The 18,168-nt window shown below is 49.9% G+C and overlaps 1 protein-coding gene across 2 annotated transcripts in view; it reads left to right on the forward strand.

Moving 5' to 3' along the window:
• LOC119967791 (rho GTPase-activating protein 30-like) overlaps positions 1 to 7,942 on the forward strand; it is a 32,827-nt gene extending 24,885 nt beyond the window's left edge. For both annotated transcript variants that reach the window (XM_038800790.1, XM_038800791.1), the window contains exons 7-8: positions 2,536 to 2,783; positions 6,955 to 7,942. In XM_038800790.1, coding sequence (XP_038656718.1) covers positions 2,536 to 2,783; positions 6,955 to 7,929 — 1,223 coding nt within the window. In that variant the 3' untranslated portion in view covers positions 7,930 to 7,942. The remainder of the gene's footprint in view (positions 1 to 2,535; positions 2,784 to 6,954) is intronic.
• Positions 7,943 to 18,168: the final 10,226 nt, after the last annotated feature.

Genomic DNA, 18,168 nt, shown 5'->3' on the forward strand with positions numbered 1-18,168 from the left:
CCGATGGGGACAGGGTAGATGCAGGAAGGATGTTCCCGATGGGGACAGGGTAGATGCAGGAAGGATGTTCCCGATGGGGACAGGGTAGATGCAGGAAGGATGTTCCCGCTGGGGACAGGGTAGATGCAGGAAGGATGTTCCCGATGGGGCCAGGGAAGGTGCAGGAAGGATGTTCCCGATGGGGCCAGGGTAGGTGCAGGAAGGATGTTCCCGATGGGGACAGGGTAGGTGCAGGAAGGATGTTCCCGATGGGGACAGGGTAGATGCAGGAAGGATGTTCCCGATGGGGACGGGGTAGATGCAGGAAGGATGTTCCCGATGGGGACAGGGTAGATGCAGGAAGGATGTTCCCGATGGGGACAGGGTAGACGCAGGAAGGATGTTTCCGATGGGGACAGGGTAGATGCAGGAAGGATGTTCCCGATGGGGACAGGGTAGATGCAGGAAGGATGTTCCTGATGGGGACAGGGTAGATGCAGGAAGGATGTTCCCGATGGGGACAGGGTAGATGCAGGAAGGATGTTCCCGATGGGGACAGGGTAGATGCAGGAAGGATGTTCCCGATGGAGACAGGGTAGATGCAGGAAGGATGTTCCTGATGGGGACAGGGTAGATGCAGGAAGGATGTTCCCGATGGGGACAGGGTAGATGCAGGAAGGATGTTCCCGATGGGGACAGGGTAGATGCAGGAAGGATGGTCCCGATGGGGACAGGGTAGATGCAGGAAGGATGTTCCCGATGGGGACAGGGTAGATGCAGGAAGGATGTTGCCGATGGGGACAGGATAGATGCAGGAAGGATGTTCCCGATGGGGACAGGGTAGATGCAGGAAGGATGTTGCCGATGGGGACAGGGTAGATGCAGGAAGGATGTTCCCGATGGGGACAGGGTAGATGCAGGAAGGATGTTCCCGATGGGGATGAGGACAGGGTAGATGCAGGAAGGATGTTCCCGATGGGGACAGGGTAGATGCAGGAAGGATGTTCCCGATGGGGACAGGGTAGATGCAGGAAGGATGTTCCCGCTGGGGACAGGGTAGATGCAGGAAGGATGTTCCCGATGGGGCCAGGGTAGGTGCAGGAAGGATGTTCCCGATGGGGCCAGGGTAGGTGCAGGAAGGATGTTCCCGATGGGGACAGGGTAGGTGCAGGAAGGATGTTCCCGATGGGGACAGGGTAGATGCAGGAAGGATGTTCCCGATGGGGACGGGGTAGATGCAGGAAGGATGTTCCCGATGGGGACGGGGTAGATGCAGGAAGGATGTTCCCGATGGGGACAGGGTAGATGCAGGAAGGATGTTCCCGATGGGGACAGGGTAGACGCAGGAAGGATGTTTCCGATGGGGACAGGGTAGATGCAGGAAGGATGTTCCCGATGGGGACAGGGTAGATGCAGGAAGGATGTTCCTGATGGGGACAGGGTAGATGCAGGAATGATGTTCCCGATGGGGACAGGGTAGATGCAGGAAGGATGTTCCCGATGGGGACAGGGTAGATGCAGGAAGGATGTTCCCGATGGAGACAGGGTAGATGCAGGAAGGATGTTCCTGATGGGGACAGGGTAGATGCAGGAAGGATGTTCCCGATGGGGACAGGGTAGATGCAGGAAGGATGTTCCCGATGGGTACAGGGTAGATGCAGGAAGGATGTTCCCGATAGGGACAGGGTAGATGCAGGAAGGATGTTCCAGATGGGGACAGGGTAGATGCAGGAAGGATGTTGCCGATGGGGACAGGGTAGATGCAGGAAGGATGTTCCCGATGGGGACAGGGTAGATGCAGGAAGGATGTTCCCGATGGGGACAGGGTAGATGCAGGAAGGATGTTCCCGATGGGGACAGGGTAGATGCAGGAAGGATGTTCCCGATGAATGAATGACGGAGCAGGCTCAAAGGGCCGGATGGCCTCCCTCTGCCCCCATTTCTTTGAGAGCTTTGAGAATGACAAATGAAAATGAAAAATGAAATGAAAATCGCTTATTGTCACGCGTCGGCTTAAATGAAGTTACTGTGAAAAGCCCCTAGTCGCCACATTCCGGCGCCTGTTCGGGGAGGCCGGTACGGGAAGAGGGTGGGTCAAGAGTAAGAGAGAGAGAGATGGAGGAGCAAAGAGTGGCAGAGAGAAAAGTAAGGAGAGAGAGAGGCAGAGTCAGACAGAGTGACAGAGAGAGAGTGAGAGACAGAGACTGAGAGGAGGATGAGGCAGAGAGAGAAGGACAGAGCGAGAGAGAGAGACAGACAGAAACAGAGAACCAGAGAGAGGGGGTGAGAAAGGCAGAGTGAGAGAGAGGGAGAGAAAGGCAGAGTGAGACAGCGAGAGAGGGAGAGACAGACAGAATGAGAAAGTGAGCGAGAGAGAGACACAGAATGCGACAGAGAGATGGAAAGGAAGAGAGTGACAGAGAGAGAGAGAGAGAACGAGTGACGTGCAGATTGATATGGTATAGGTACAGCGAAGCAGAGAGCTGGAGAGAGAGAGATTAAAGCGAGAGAGAGAAATGAAAAAAAACCTGATTTTATGCATCCCTTCGTCTGCAGAACTCTCCCTGGAACTACAGGACACGTTCTCCTTCCTTGACACCCAGGACACCTCGGAGAATGGGGACTGCGAGTCGGACTATCCCGGCGAGCTGGGAATGCCGCTCATGATGCCTGAGGAGATGGAGCCGTACGATTACTATGCCAACAGCGACCGTGACAGGACTGGTGTCCTGCAAATGAGCATTGAGTCGGAGCTGATGGATCGCGATTTGGACAGCAGGGAGCTGAGGGCTTATGAAATGCAGGTACGGTGACCGTAACTAGGCTGTGTTCCCTTCTGAAGCAGCCAATGCAACACCAATTACACACCCCACCCCACCGCCAACTTATTTTAAGGAAGGCACATGATAAAATTCCACATGAAAGACTTCTTGAAGAGAGCGAGCTGCTCTTCCCTGCCACGTTGGTGATTGACGGGGGGGTCCAATCGGATGTTTACCCTCGTGTGTCACAGAATCATCGGATTTACAGTGCAGAAAGAGGCCATTCGGCCCATCGAGTCTGCATCAGCCCCACTCAAGCACACACCTCCTCCATCCCATCTCCCTTAACCCAGTAACCCCAATTAACCTTTTTGGACACCAAGGGCAATTTAGCGTAGCCAGCCCACTTAACCCGCACATCTTTGGACTGTGGGGGGAAACCGGAGCACCCGGAGGAAACCCACGCACACACGGGGAGGATGTGCAGACTCCGCACAGGCAGTGACCCAAGTCGGGAATTGAACCTGGGACCCTGGAGCCGTGAAGCAACTGTGCTAACCACTGTGCTACCCATGCTGCCCTTTGAACTAAGCTGGAGGAAGGGGTGAGCAGGCACATGCTGAGGTCAAACAGCGCCATGGCCGCGATCTCTTTCCTTGGGTTTGACATCAAGGAAGTGTCTGCGTTCCCTTCTCCCTCACCTTCACTCCATAAAGAGGGAATGCGGAACATGGGGGGGGGGGGGGGGGGGGGGGGGGAGAACATGACGTGGTCCATGACGAGGAACATGTGGGCAACCAGCAAGAAGCCACATTGGGCCCGATCTATCCAATCCGTTCTGGGGCGGGACGAAAGGGGCCGTTGCCGGCGCACTCTATTTTGTTCGGGCCTCGAGGGGGAATCCCCCCCGCACCCCCCCCCCCCACCCCCGCCGGCCCCCCCCCCCCCCCCCCCCCCCCACCCCCGCCCAAGGCCACGCTTAGCCTCATTTCCCACCGAGTGGACTTCCTCACTGCAGGAAGGCGCCATTTTTGATCTCTCCGCCCCTGCCCACAACCCCCCCCCCCGTGAGTTGGGAGTCCTCGAGCCCACCGCATCCCTTCTCATGCAGGCTGGACACCACCCCCACCTACCCCCTACCCCCTCCGGGTTTGAACCCCGGCACGGGCAAAATGTCAGCTTGGCATCTTGGCCCAGCCAACCCAGCACCCTGGCAATGCCCCTGCCTTCCTGACAGTGCCACCTAGGCACCTTGGTCGTGCCAGGCTGACACCCGGTTGGCAAGGCGCCCAGATGGCACTGTCAGGGTGACCGGCTGGCAGCGACATAGTGCCCGGGTGGCATCAACAGCACCGAGGGAGCGCCCGTGCCGTTCTGCCTCATCCCTGTTCTGGTGGGAACCAGTGCTGAATGGCGGCCGGCTGGGGTCTCCTCAGACCCGAGCGGGTAGATCCCGGGAAGCCAGCTCGCTCAGGCGTTGGCAGAGTCACGTGAGCTTTTCAAACTCACCGAACTCTGCTCGCCTGGGTCCTGCCGGTCGTGGGCGGGAGCCGGGTCGCGACATCTCGCGGGATTTCGTTAGATCTCGCAAGGTGCAAGCGGCCTCTCCCGGGATCTACCAATCACGTCCCGGCCCCGACCCTGGCAGGACGCAGCCAGCAAATGGCGCCCATTAACACCGGACGGTTAAGCTCGTGAAAGCTCCCAAGGTGTTTTCCATACGAGCCATCAAACAAAATTTACTCCGAGTCCTGAGAACAGGCGACCAAAAGCCCGGACAGAGGAGGAGATTTTAAGGAGGGTGTCAAAGGAGCAGAGAGAATGCGAGAAAGAAACATAGAAAGAGAGAGAGCGAGAGAGTAACAGAGATAGAGAGAGAGAGAGAAAGTAACAGAGAGACAGATAGAGAGGGAGTGACAGAGACAGAGAGAGACACAGAGACAGACAGAGAGATAGTGAGAGAGAAAGAGAGGGAGAGAGAGAGATAAGAAAAGAGAGAAAGAGACGGAGAAACAGAGAGAGTGAGAGAGACAGAGAGAGAGAGATAGAGAAAAAGAATGAGAAAGACAGAGAGAGAAATTCAGAGGGACAGAGAGAGAGAAAGAGCAAGAGAGAGAGTCAGAAAAAGAATGAGAGAGATAGAGAGAGTGAGAAAGAGAGCGAGAGAGATGGCAAATGGTTTAAGGAGGCAATTCCAGAGCTTAGGCGCAGGCAGCTGGAGGCACGGCCACCAATGGTGGAGCGATGGGAATGGGGCCTGTTCAAGAGGCCGGAATTAGAGGATTGTGGGAATGAAGGGTTGTAGGGGCTGGAAAAGGATACTGAGATGGGGGGGGGGGGTGGGGGGGGTGGGGGGGGGGGGGGGGGGGGGGGCGGGGGGAGAGAGGTTAAAACATATTTAAGTTCAAATTTTAACAATGAAACACATAAAACACATATTATTTATAAAATGAAACCAATCCAAAAAAAACCCTGGACCCATCACCACCCACACACTCCCCGTCCAATAACCCCCCCACCAACATCCCCCACCCATTAGAACATAGAACATAGAAAAATGCAGCACAGAACAGGCCCTTCGGCCCACGATGTTATGCCAAACCTTTGTCCTAGATTGATCATAGATTATCATAGAATTTACAGTGCAGAAGGAGGCCACTCGGCCCATCGAGTCTGCACCGGCTCTTGGAAAGAGCACCCTACCCAAGGTCAACACCTCCACCCTATCCCCATAACCCAGTAACCCGACCCAACACTAAGGGCAATTTTGGACACTAAGGGCAATTTATCATGGCCAATCCACCCAACCCGCACATCTTTGGACTGTGGGAGGAAACCGGAGCACCCGGAGGAAACCCACGCACACACGGGAGAACGTGCAGACTCCGCACAGACAGTGACCCATGCCGGAATCTAACCTGGGACCCTGGAGCTGTGAAGCAATTGTTCTATCCACAATGCTACCGTGCTGCCCTTAAGAACAAATTAATCTACACTCCATTATTCTACCATAATCCATGTACCTATCCAATAGCCGCTTGAAGGTCCCTAACGTTTCTGACTCAACTACTTCCACAGGCAGTGCATTCCATGCCCCCACTACTCTCTGGGTAAAGAACCTACCTCTGACATCCCCCCTATCTCTTCCACAATTCACCTTAAATTTATGTCCCCTTGTAATGGTTTATTCCACCCGGGGAAGAAGTCTCTGACTGTCTACTCTATCTATTTCCCTGATCATCTTATAAACCTCTATCAAGTCGCCCCTTATTCTTCTCCGTTCTAATGAGAAAAGGCCTAGCACCCTCAACCTTTCCTCGTAAGACCTACTCTCCATTCCAGGCAACATCCTGGTAAATCTCCTTTGCACCTTTTCCAAAGCTTCCACATCCTTCCTAAAATGAGGCGACCAGAACTGCACACAGTACTCCAAATGTGGCCTGACCAAGATTTTGTACAGCTGCATCATCACCTCACGGCTCTTAAATTCAATCCCTCTGCTAATGAACGCTAGCACACCATAGGCCTTCTTCACAGCTCTATCCACTTGTGGCAACTTTCAAAGATCTATGAACATAGACCCCAAGATCTCGCTGCTCCCCCATATTGCCAAGAACCCTACCATTAACCCTGTGTTCCGCATTCATATTTGTACTTTCAAAATGGACAACCTCACACTTGTCAGGATTAAACTCCATCTGCCACTTCTCAGCCCAGCTCTGCATCCTATCTATGTCTCTTTGCAGCCGACAACAGCCCTCCTCACTGTCCACAACTCCACCAATCTTCGTATCATCTGCAAATTTACTGACCCATCCTTCAACTCCCTCATCCAAATCATTAATGAAAATCACAAACAGCAGAGGACCCAGAACTGATCCCTGTGGTACGCCACTGATAACTGGGCTCCAAGCTGAATATTTCCCATCCACCACCACTCTCTGACTTCTATTGGTTAGCCAGTTCGTTATCCAACTGGCCAAATTTCCCACTATCCCATGCCTCCTTACTTTCTGCATAAGCCTACCATGGGGAACCTGATCAAATGCCTTACTAAAATCCATGTACACTACATCCACTGCTTTACCTTCATCCATATGTTTGGTCACCTCCTCAAAAATGTCAATAAGACTTGTAAGGCAAGACTTGTCGAGGTGTGGTGCTCGTGTGCTCTTCATGTTGATGTTAACCCACCTCCTTCCTCTCTCTCCAGTATGTGGAGTTCTCCGTCGAGCCCCCCGTTGATGAGGTCTGGAGCCAAGATGAGGTTCACGAGCCCCTCTCTGAGCCACCTGGAACCCAAATCAGCTGTCCCATTGAGCATCCGCCTTTGGGAGAGAGAAGCCTGGGGCAAGAACTTGAGCTGTGTGCCGTGGAGCCCAAGGCTCCAGGCCCCGACACAAGCATGGAGGCCAGGAACACCGAGATGGAGAATCACAGCGAGGGGAACAGAGAGCCCGGGAATGTGGGCTCCCCAAATGTAGCGTGCTTCATCGAGCAGGACCACCCCATGGAGGAGAAGTCTAGTGGTGGGAAGGAGGGGTGCCCCGCCCTCATGTGCCTCCCGCAGCCGGAGGCTCCCGGCGAGGGGAGCGGGAGAGCCAGCGATGAGTGCTCTTTGACTAGTGAGGCCTTCACAGAGCAGGAGGAAGAGGAGGAAGAGGGGGAGCCAGCTCCATTCCCACTGCATCCTGATTTGCCACAGGTGCCGGCCTGGGCCGCCATGAGACTGGAGTGCTCGCCGGGCAAGATCCTCCATGCCAAGTCCCTGCCCGTGGTGCCCCCCAAGCCCCACTACGCTAAGCTGCCGCCGGCCTTGAAGGGGAAGCGCCGGCCTGAGCCCCCAGAGCTCCACGCAGCTGAGTCTCGACCCCAGCCTGTCCCTGCCGAAGAGGTCGCTCGCACTTCTCCCGCCACCCGCCGGCAGGCGTGGCGCTGCGGCGGCAGCATTTCCTTCGACGAGGCGGTTGCCCTGGCCCGGGAGCGCAAGAACGCCCCCCGCAGGCACCTGCAGCCCTTCGCGCGGGGCGACTCCCTCCCAAATCCCGCCCCTCCCACCTCGGCCTACCGGGACAGGCTGAGCCTGCCCCAGTTCCCAGACCCAGTGAAGCCTCCGCACCCGGACGTTTCCCCTGACTGCCAGGCCCGCTGCCGCTCCCTGGTGCTGGAGGATGATGAGGCGGAGTGAAAGCGGTGTCGAGGGTGGGATTTGTTGGGGTGGGGGTGGGGGGGGGGGGGGTGGTTTTCGGTGGGGGGGAAGGGGTGGGATTGTGGGGCAGCGGCGTGTGAGGGATCACCATGGCAAACTGAGGCCTGGTCAAGTCAGGCAAGACCAGGCCGAGACAAGGCCGGGGATTGTTTGGCGATGGCGTCTTCCTCACAGAGGGAGCTTCAAGGCACATGGCGGCACAATGGGTCCCCTGCACACTGATTCAACACGTTCACTGGCGACTAGCACTGCGGAAGTGCTGTTTGACTGGACTAATACCGCAGAGAGATCGGTTCAAATCCCACCCCAGCGGTTAGGAGTGAATTTAAATTGAATTGATTAATAAATCTGGAATTAAAACCTGTGATGAACGGTATTAATAACTGTTGTAAACGTACCTGACCTTTAATACCTTGCCCCTTTAAGATGCTTGGAACCCTGGGGGACTCCGCCTCTGGCTAGGCCCCCAGGAAACGGTATATTGGATAAGGCTCCCATGTGGCGAGCACACTTCTCTCGGCTGCTGTTCAGTTCTCTGTAGATTAAAGCCTTTTGATTACCGACCTCGCTCTCGCGTCGTAATTGAGGGTGCCTCAAAACCTATAACAGGAATTGGTGACCTTGAAACTATCGTCGGTTGTTGTTAAAACCCATTTGGTTCACAAATGTCCGTGAGAGAAGGAAATCTGCCGTCCTTACCTGGCCTGACCCACAAGTGAATCCAGGTCCCCAGACGACTGCAGCAAGACATCTTCACTCCTTGAAATTATAATAAAACAAATTCCTCGAGGTTCGATTGAAGGAAATTTATTTGCACAAATATATTTGCGAAGAGAGAGTGGTCCAGCTGCAAAGCCAGGGCACCGCTCTCTGAGATTCGATTGAAGACAGCATATTTTTATAGTCTGAAATCACAGCTTGAAGTAAACAGCCATGTTAAATAGACCTTGGAAAGTACGTAAGATGAAATATGCAGTACGTATGTTCTGGTCCTTGGCTAAAAACAACTCAAGTACACATTTTTTTATCTTTCGGAGGACAATGTGTTTTCATAATAAGGCCGAAACCAGAATATTTCAGCAGTATTTCGTTTATGTTCATTTCCCTTCCACACCCCTACACTCAAAGCCTTCTTGCAATGAAAGGTAGCGTAACATTTATCTGCCCAACTGCCTGCACCTGAATGCTGCCTTAGAGTGACTCATGGACAAGAACACTCCCTGGACATCGACACTTCCCAATGTCTAGCCATTTAAGAAATACTCTGCCTTTCTGTTTTTCCCATCAAAGTATAATAATAATCTTTCTTAGTGTCACAAGTAGGCATACATCAACACCGCAATGACGTTACTGTGATAAGCCCCTAGTCGCCACATTCCGGCGCCTGTTCAGGTACACTGTTCAGCTGCCTGTTAGGGCAGCAGGGTAGCATGGTGGTTAGCATAAATGCTTCACAGCTCCAGGGTCCCAGGTTCGATTCCCGGCTGGGTCACTGTCTGTGCGGAGCCTGCACGTCCTCCCCGTGTCTGCGTGGGTTTCCTCCGGGTGCTCCGGTTTCCTCCCACAGTCCAAAGATGTGCGGGTTAGGTGGATTGGCCATGCTAAATTGCCCGTAGTGTCCTAATAAAAGTAAGGTTAAGGGGGGGGTTGTTGGGTTACGGGTATAGGGTGGATACGTGGGTTTGAGTAGGGTGATCATGGCTCGGCACAACATTGAGGGCCGAAGGGCCTGTTCTGTGCTGTACTGTTCTATTCTATTCTATTCTATACACAGAGGGAGAATTCAGAATGTCCAATTCACCTAACAGCACGTGTTTTGGGACTCCGCACAGACCCAAGCTGGGAATCAAACCTGGGACCCTGGAGCTGTGAAGCAACAGTGCTAACCACTGTGCTACAGTGCTGCCCCATGGGGAACTCCATCAGTTATCCGTGTTATGCTGCATGTGCCATCCCTTTGTCCACTCGCAGAGCCTGCCCAAATCCCCCGGAAACCTTGTTGCACCCTCCTCACAACCTACATTCCCACCTCGTGTCACCAGCAAACTTGGGCGTGATTTAGCAGAAAGGTTTCTAAGTGCCATTTCAGGCGGGTTTTGCTGGGGTTTCCTCCCTGGCGAGTTTCCACCGCTATCGAACCACACTTAGTCATCATTTTGAGCCTTGGGGAGCTTCTCCCCGGTCAAGCCCACGCTTCGAATTATTTTCACCACTGGGGGGGGGGAGGGGCTGAACCCGTTGGCCAGACTGGCTCCTCAGAGATTGGGCCGCCATTTTGAAAGGGTACCCTGATCGTTAAGTGAGCTTGAGGAACCCCCACACTCCCCACTCATGGGCAATGTAACCTCCCCCCCCCTCGACACTCACACACACATACACGTATGTGCACGGCCCCACACTCCCCCAAGTGACGACACCCTATTATGGGGTCATTGAGGGCCTTCCCCCCCCATTTCAGACCTTCCCACACACCCTTTGTGGACCCCACCCACTTTTCAAGATCCCCATCCTAGCCCTCCAACCTTCCCGAGACCCCTTCACACCTGCCCTTCATCTCCCGCCCCCCCCCCAACCCCAATCCTTCATACACCCCTCATCGCTCCTTTCATGGGCATGGTCCCGACTCTTCACAGTGCCACCCAGACCCTGGCACTGCCACCCTCCCCTGTCCCTGACAACCCAGGGGCCTCCAATGGTCTGGGTGATCCCCAGGCGCCAGCCCACCTGGCCCACATTTCTATGCAGCAGTATTGATTGACGCCCAGCTGGGCTGCCCTTGGGGAGACCGATAGATGCCGGGAGACAGTTAGATCCGGCTTTAGCAGAGTTAAGTGGCTTCTTAAACCCACTTAACTGCGCGAGACTTGGACCCGCCGATTGTGGGCCGTACCAGCCATCGGCAATCCCGGGGGGAAGCCTCCCCGGCCATGTCCCATCCCAGTCCCGGTGGGACCTGGCAGCGAGGTCATGCCCATACGTAAATCACTGATATAGATTGTGATTAGCTCAGCTCTGAGCACTGATCCTTGTGGAACCCCACTGGTGACAACCTGGCGAACTGCTCTCAGTTCACTGTCCAAAGCACCATCCTCAATCCAAGCCAGTGTAATGTTCTGACAAGTCTCGTGTGTGGGACCTTATCGCAAAACTTTTGACAAACCAAATACATCACATCCACTGGTTCCCTATCTTGTGAGCCACATGCTTAAACAGCTCCAACATATTTGTCAAAACATAGAGGGAGTTGGGTGGTTTATACACAGAAAAAAAGATATCCGGGTGTGAGTTACAGACTGGAATCTAATCGAGGGGTTCGGGGTGGTTTATATACAGAAAAACAGATATCCGGGAGTGAGTTACAAACTGGAATCTAATCGAGGGGTTCGGGGTGGTTTATATACAGAAAAACAGATATCCGGGAGTGAGTTACAAACTGGAATCTAATCGAGGGGTTCAGGGTGGTTTATATACAGAAAAACAGATATCCGGGAGTGAGTTACAGACTGGAATCTAATCGAGGGGTTCGGGGTGGTTTATATACAGAAAACAGATATCCGGGAGTGAGTTACAAACTGGAATCTAATCGAGGGGTTCAGGGTGGTTTATATACAGAAAAACAGATATCCGGGAGTGAGTAACAGACTGGAATCTGATCGAGGGGTTCGGGGTGGTTTATATACAGAAAAACAGATATCCGGGAGTGAGTTACAGACTGGAATCTAATCGAGGGGTTCGGGGTGATTTATATACAGAAAAACAGATATCCGGGAGTGAGTAACAGACTGGAATCTGATCGAGGGGTTCAGGGTGGTTTATATACAGAATAACAGATAACCGGGAGTGAGTTACAGACTGGAATCTAATCGAGGGGTTTGGGGTGGTTTATATATAGAATAACAGATACCCGGGAGTGAGTTACAGACTGGAATCTAATCGAGGGGTTCGGGGTGGTTTATACATAGAATAACAGATACCCGGGAGTGAGTTACAGACTGGAATCTAGTTGAGGGGTTCGGGGTGGTTTATATATAGAATAATAGATACCCAGGAGTGAGTTACAGACTGGAATCTAGTTGAGGGGCTCGGGGTGGTTTATATATAGAATAACAGATACCCGGGAGTGAGTTACTGATTGGAATCGAATCAGGTTTTCGGGGTGGTTTATGTTCAGTATAACAGATACCAGGGAATGAGTTACAAACTGGAATCTAATCGAGGGGTTCGGGGTGGTTTACATATAGAATAACAGATACCCGGGAGTGAGTTACAGCGTGGAATTTAATCGATGGGTTCGGGGTGGTTTATATACAGAATAACAGATACCCGGGAGTGAGTTACAAACTGGAATCTAATCGAGGTGTTCTGGGTGGTTTATATATAGAATAACAGATACCTGGGAGTGAGTTAGAGACTGGAATCTAATCGAGGGGTTCAGGGTGGTTTATATATAGAATAACAGAAACCAGGGAGTGAGTTACAGACTGGAATCTAATCGAGTGGTTCGGGGTGGTTTATATATAGAATAACAGATACCCGGGAGTGAGTTACAGACTGGAATCTAATCGAGGGGTATTGGGGTGGATTATATATAGAATAGAAGATACCCGGGATTGGGTAAGAGACTGGAATCTAATCGAGGGGTTCAGGGTGGTTTATATATAGAATAACAGGCACCCGGGAGTGAGTTACAGACTGGAATCTAATCGAGAGGCTCAGGGTGATTTTTATATAGAATAACAGATACCCGGGAGTGAGTTACTGATTGGAATCGAATCAAGTTTTCGGGGTGGTTTATGTACAGTATAACAGATACCAGGGAATGAATTACAAACTGGAATCTAATCGAGGGGTTCGGGGTGGTTTATATATAGAATAACAGATACCCGGGAGTGAGTTACAGCGTGGAATTTAATCGAGGGGTTCGGGGTGGTTTATATACAGAATAACAGAAACCCTGGAGTGAGTTACAAACTGGAATCTAATCGAGGTGTTCGGGGTGGTTTATATATAGAATAACAGATACCTGGGAGTGAGTTAGAGACTGGAATCTAATCGAGGGGCTCAGGGTGGTTTATATATAGAATAACAGATACCCGGGAGTGAGTTACAGACTGGAATCTAATCGAGTGGTATTGGGGTGGATTATATATAGAATAGGAGATACCCGGGAGTGATTAAGAGACTGGAATCTAATCGAGGGGTTCAGGGTGGATTATATATAGAGTAACAGAAACCAGGGAGTGAGTTACAGACTGGAACCTAATCGAGGAATTCAGGGTGGTTTATATATAGATTGACAGGTGACCGGGAGTGAGGTACAGACTGGAATCTAATCGAGAGGTTCGGGGTGGTTTATATATTGAATAACAGATACCCGGGAGTGAGTTACAGACTGGAATCTAATCGAGGGGTTCAGGGTGGTTTAGATATAGAATAACAGACACCCGGGAGTGAGGTACAGGCTGGAATCTAATCAAGAAGTTCGGGGTGATTTATATACAGAATAACAGGTACCCAGGAGTGAGTTACAGACTGGAATCTAATAGAGGAGTTCAGGGTGTTTTATATATAGAATAACAGATACCCGGGGGTGAGTTACAGACTGGAATCTAATCGAGGGGTATTGGGGTGGATTATATATAGAATAGAAGATACCCGGGATTGAGTAAGAGACTGGAATCTAATCGAGGGGTTCAGGGTGGTTTATATATAGAATAACAGAAACCAGGGAGTGAGTTACAGACTGGAATCTAATCGAGGAATTCAGGGTGGTTTATATATAGATTGACAGGTGCCCGGGAGTGAGGTACAGACTGGAATCTAATCGAGAGGTTCGGGGTGGTTTATATATAGAATAACAGATACCCGGAAGTGAGTTACAGACTGGAATCTAATCGAGGGGTTCGGGGTGGTTTATATATAGAATAACAGATACCCGGGAGTGAGTTACAGACTGGAATCTAATCGAGGGGTATTGGGGTGGATTATATATAGAATAGAAGATACCCGGGATTGGGTAAGAGACTGGAATCTAATCGAGGGGTTCAGGGTGGTTTATATATAGAATAACAGAAACCAGGGAGTGAGTTACAGACTGGAATCTAATCGAGGAATTCAGGGTGGTTTATATATAGATTGACAGGTGCCCGGGAGTGAGGTACAGACTGGAATCTAATCGAGAGGTTCGGGGTGGTTTATATATAGAATAACAGATACCCGGAAGTGAGTTACAGACTGGAATCTAATCGAGGGGTTCAGGGTGGTTTATATATAGATTGACAGGTGCCTGGGAGTGAGTTACAGACTGGAATCTAATCGAGAGGTTCGGGGTGGTTTATATATAGAATAACAGATACCCGGGAGTGAGTTACAGACTGGAATCTAATCGAGGGTTCGGGGTGGTTTATAAATAGAATAACAGGCACCCGGGAGTGAGTTACAGACTGGAATCTAATCGAGAGGCTCAGGGTGATTTTTATATAGAATAACAGATACCTGGGAGTGAGTTACTGATTGGAATCGAATCAAGTTTTCGGGGTGGTTTATGTACAGTATAACAGATACCAGGGAATGAATTACAAACTGGAATCTAATCGAGGGGTTCGGGGTGGTTTATATATAGAATAACAGATACCCGGGAGTGAGTTACAGCGTGGAATTTAATCGAGTGGTTCGGGGTGGTTTATATACAGAATAACAGATACCCGGGAGTGAGTTACAAACTGGAATCTAATCGAGGTGTTCGGGGTGGTTTATATATAGAATAACAGATACCTGGGAGTGAGTTAGAGACTGGAATCTAATCGAGGGGCTCAGGGTGGTTTATATATAGAATAACAGATACCCGGGAGTGAGTTACAGACTGGAATCTAATCGAGTGGTATTGGGGTGGATTATATATAGAATAGCAGATACCCGGGAGTGATTAAGAGACTGGAATCTAATCGAGGGGTTCAGGGTGGATTATATATAGAGTAACAGAAACCAGGGAGTGAGTTACAGACTGGAATCTAATCGAGGAATTCAGGGTGGTTTATATATAGATTGACAGGTGACCGGGAGTGAGGTACAGACTGGAATCTAATCGAGAGGTTCGGGGTGGTTTATATATTGAATAACAGATACCCGGGAGTGAGTTACAGACTGGAATCTAATCGAGGGGTTCAGGGTGGTTTAGATATAGATTGACAGGTGCCTGGGAGTGAGTTAGAGACTGGAATCTAATCGAGAGGTTCGGGGTGGTTTATATATTGAATAACAGATACCCGGGAGTGAGTTACAGACTGGAATCTAATCGAGGGGTTCAGGGTGGTTTAGATATAGAATAACAGACACCCGGGAGTGAGGTACAGACTGGAATCTAATCAAGAAGTTCGGGGTGATTTATATACAGAATAACAGGTACCCAGGAGTGAGTTACAGACTGGAATCTAATAGAGGAGTTCAGGGTGTTTTATATATAGAATAACAGATACCCGGGAGTGAGTTACAGACTGGAATCTAATCGAGGGGTTCAGGTTGGTTTATATATAGGATAACAGATACCCGGGAGTGAATTACAGACTGGAATCTAATCGAGGGGTTCGGTGTGGTTTATATATAGAATAACAGATACCCGGGAGTGAGTTACAGACTGGAATCTAATCGAGGGGTTCGGGGTGGTTTATATATAGAATAACAGGCACCCGGGAGTGAGTTACAGACTGAAATCGAATTGAGGTTTTCGGGGTGGTTTATATATAGAATAACAGACAACCGGGAGTGAGTTACAAACTGAAATCGAATTGAGGTTTTCGGGGTGGTTTATATATAGAATAACAGAAACCAGGGAGCGAGTTACAGACTGGAATCTAATCGAGGGTACGGGATGGTGTATCTATAGATTGATAGATGCCCAGGCATGAGGTACTGACAGGAATCTAATCGAGGGGTTCAGGGTGGTTTATATATAGAATAACAGATACCTGGGAGTGAGTTACAGACTGGAATCTAATCGAGGGGTTCAGGGTGGTTTATATATAGAATAACAGATACCCGGGAGTGAGTTACAGACTGGAATTGAATCGAGAGTTTCGGGGTGGTTTATATATAGAATAACAGACACCCGGGATTGAGTTACAGACTGGAATCTAGTTGAGGGGTTCGGGGTGGTTTATATATAGAATAATAGATACCCAGGAGTGAGTTGCAGACTGGTATCTAATCGAGGGGTTCGGGGTGGTTTATATATAGAATAACAGGCACCCGGGAGTGAGTTACAGACTGGAATCTAATCGAGAGGCTCAGGGTGGTTTTTATATAGAATAACAGATACCCGGGAGTGAGTTACTGATTGAATCGAATCGAGGTTTTCGGGGTGGTTTATGTACAGTATAACAGATACCAGGGAATGAATTACAAACTGGAATCTAATCGAGGGGTTCGGGGTGGTTTATATATAGAATAACAGATACCCGGGAGTGAGTTACAGCGTGGAATTTAATCGAGGGGTTCGGGGTGGTTTATATACAGAATAACAGAAACCCTGGAGTGAGTTACAAACTGGAATCTAATCGAGGTGTTCGGGGTGGTTTATATATAGAATAACAGATACCTGGGAGTGAGTTAGAGACTGGAATCTAATCGAGGGGCTCAGGGTGGTTTATATATAGAATAACAGATACCCGGGAGTGAGTTACAGACTGGAATCTAATCGAGTGGTATTGGGGTGGATTATATATAGAATAGGAGATACCCGGGAGTGATTAAGAGACTGGAATCTAATCGAGGGGTTCAGGGTGGATTATATATAGAGTAACAGAAACCAGGGAGTGAGTTACAGACTGGAACCTAATCGAGGAATTCAGGGTGGTTTATATATAGATTGACAGGTGACCGGGAGTGAGGTACAGACTGGAATCTAATCGAGAGGTTCGGGGTGGTTTATATATTGAATAACAGATACCCGGGAGTGAGTTACAGACTGGAATCTAATCGAGGGGTTCAGGGTGGTTTAGATATAGAATAACAGACACCCGGGAGTGAGGTACAGACTGGAATCTAATCAAGAAGTTCGGGGTGATTTATATACAGAATAACAGGTACCCAGGAGTGAGTTACAGACTGGAATCTAATAGAGGAGTTCAGGGTGTTTTATATATAGAATAACAGATACCCGGGGGTGAGTTACAGACTGGAATCTAATCGAGGGGTATTGGGGTGGATTATATATAGAATAGAAGATACCCGGGATTGAGTAAGAGACTGGAATCTAATCGAGGGGTTCAGGGTGGTTTATATATAGAATAACAGAAACCAGGGAGTGAGTTACAGACTGGAATCTAATCGAGGAATTCAGGGTGGTTTATATATAGATTGACAGGTGCCCGGGAGTGAGGTACAGACTGGAATCTAATCGAGAGGTTCGGGGTGGTTTATATATAGAATAACAGATACCCGGAAGTGAGTTACAGACTGGAATCTAATCGAGGGGTTCGGGGTGGTTTATATATAGAATAACAGATACCCGGGAGTGAGTTACAGACTGGAATCTAATCGAGGGGTATTGGGGTGGATTATATATAGAATAGAAGATACCCGGGATTGGGTAAGAGACTGGAATCTAATCGAGGGGTTCAGGGTGGTTTATATATAGAATAACAGAAACCAGGGAGTGAGTTACAGACTGGAATCTAATCGAGGAATTCAGGGTGGTTTATATATAGATTGACAGGTGCCCGGGAGTGAGGTACAGACTGGAATCTAATCGAGAGGTTCGGGGTGGTTTATATATAGAATAACAGATACCCGGAAGTGAGTTACAGACTGGAATCTAATCGAGGGGTTCAGGGTGGTTTATATATAGATTGACAGGTGCCTGGGAGTGAGTTACAGACTGGAATCTAATCGAGAGGTTCGGGGTGGTTTATATATAGAATAACAGATACCCGGGAGTGAGTTACAGACTGGAATCTAATCGAGGGTTCGGGGTGGTTTATAAATAGAATAACAGGCACCCGGGAGTGAGTTACAGACTGGAATCTAATCGAGAAGCTCAGGGTGATTTCTATATAGAATAACAGATACCCGGGAGTGAGTTACTGATTGGAATCGAATCAAGTTTTCGGGGTGGTTTATGTACAGTATAACAGATACCAGGGAATGAATTACAAACTGGAATCTAATCGAGGGGTTCGGGGTGGTTTATATATAGAATAACAGATACCCGGGAGTGAGTTA

The sequence above is a fragment of the Scyliorhinus canicula genome, chromosome 6 (genome assembly GCF_902713615.1).
Source record: "Scyliorhinus canicula chromosome 6, sScyCan1.1, whole genome shotgun sequence".
In the NCBI taxonomy this organism is placed as follows: domain Eukaryota; kingdom Metazoa; phylum Chordata; class Chondrichthyes; order Carcharhiniformes; family Scyliorhinidae; genus Scyliorhinus; species Scyliorhinus canicula.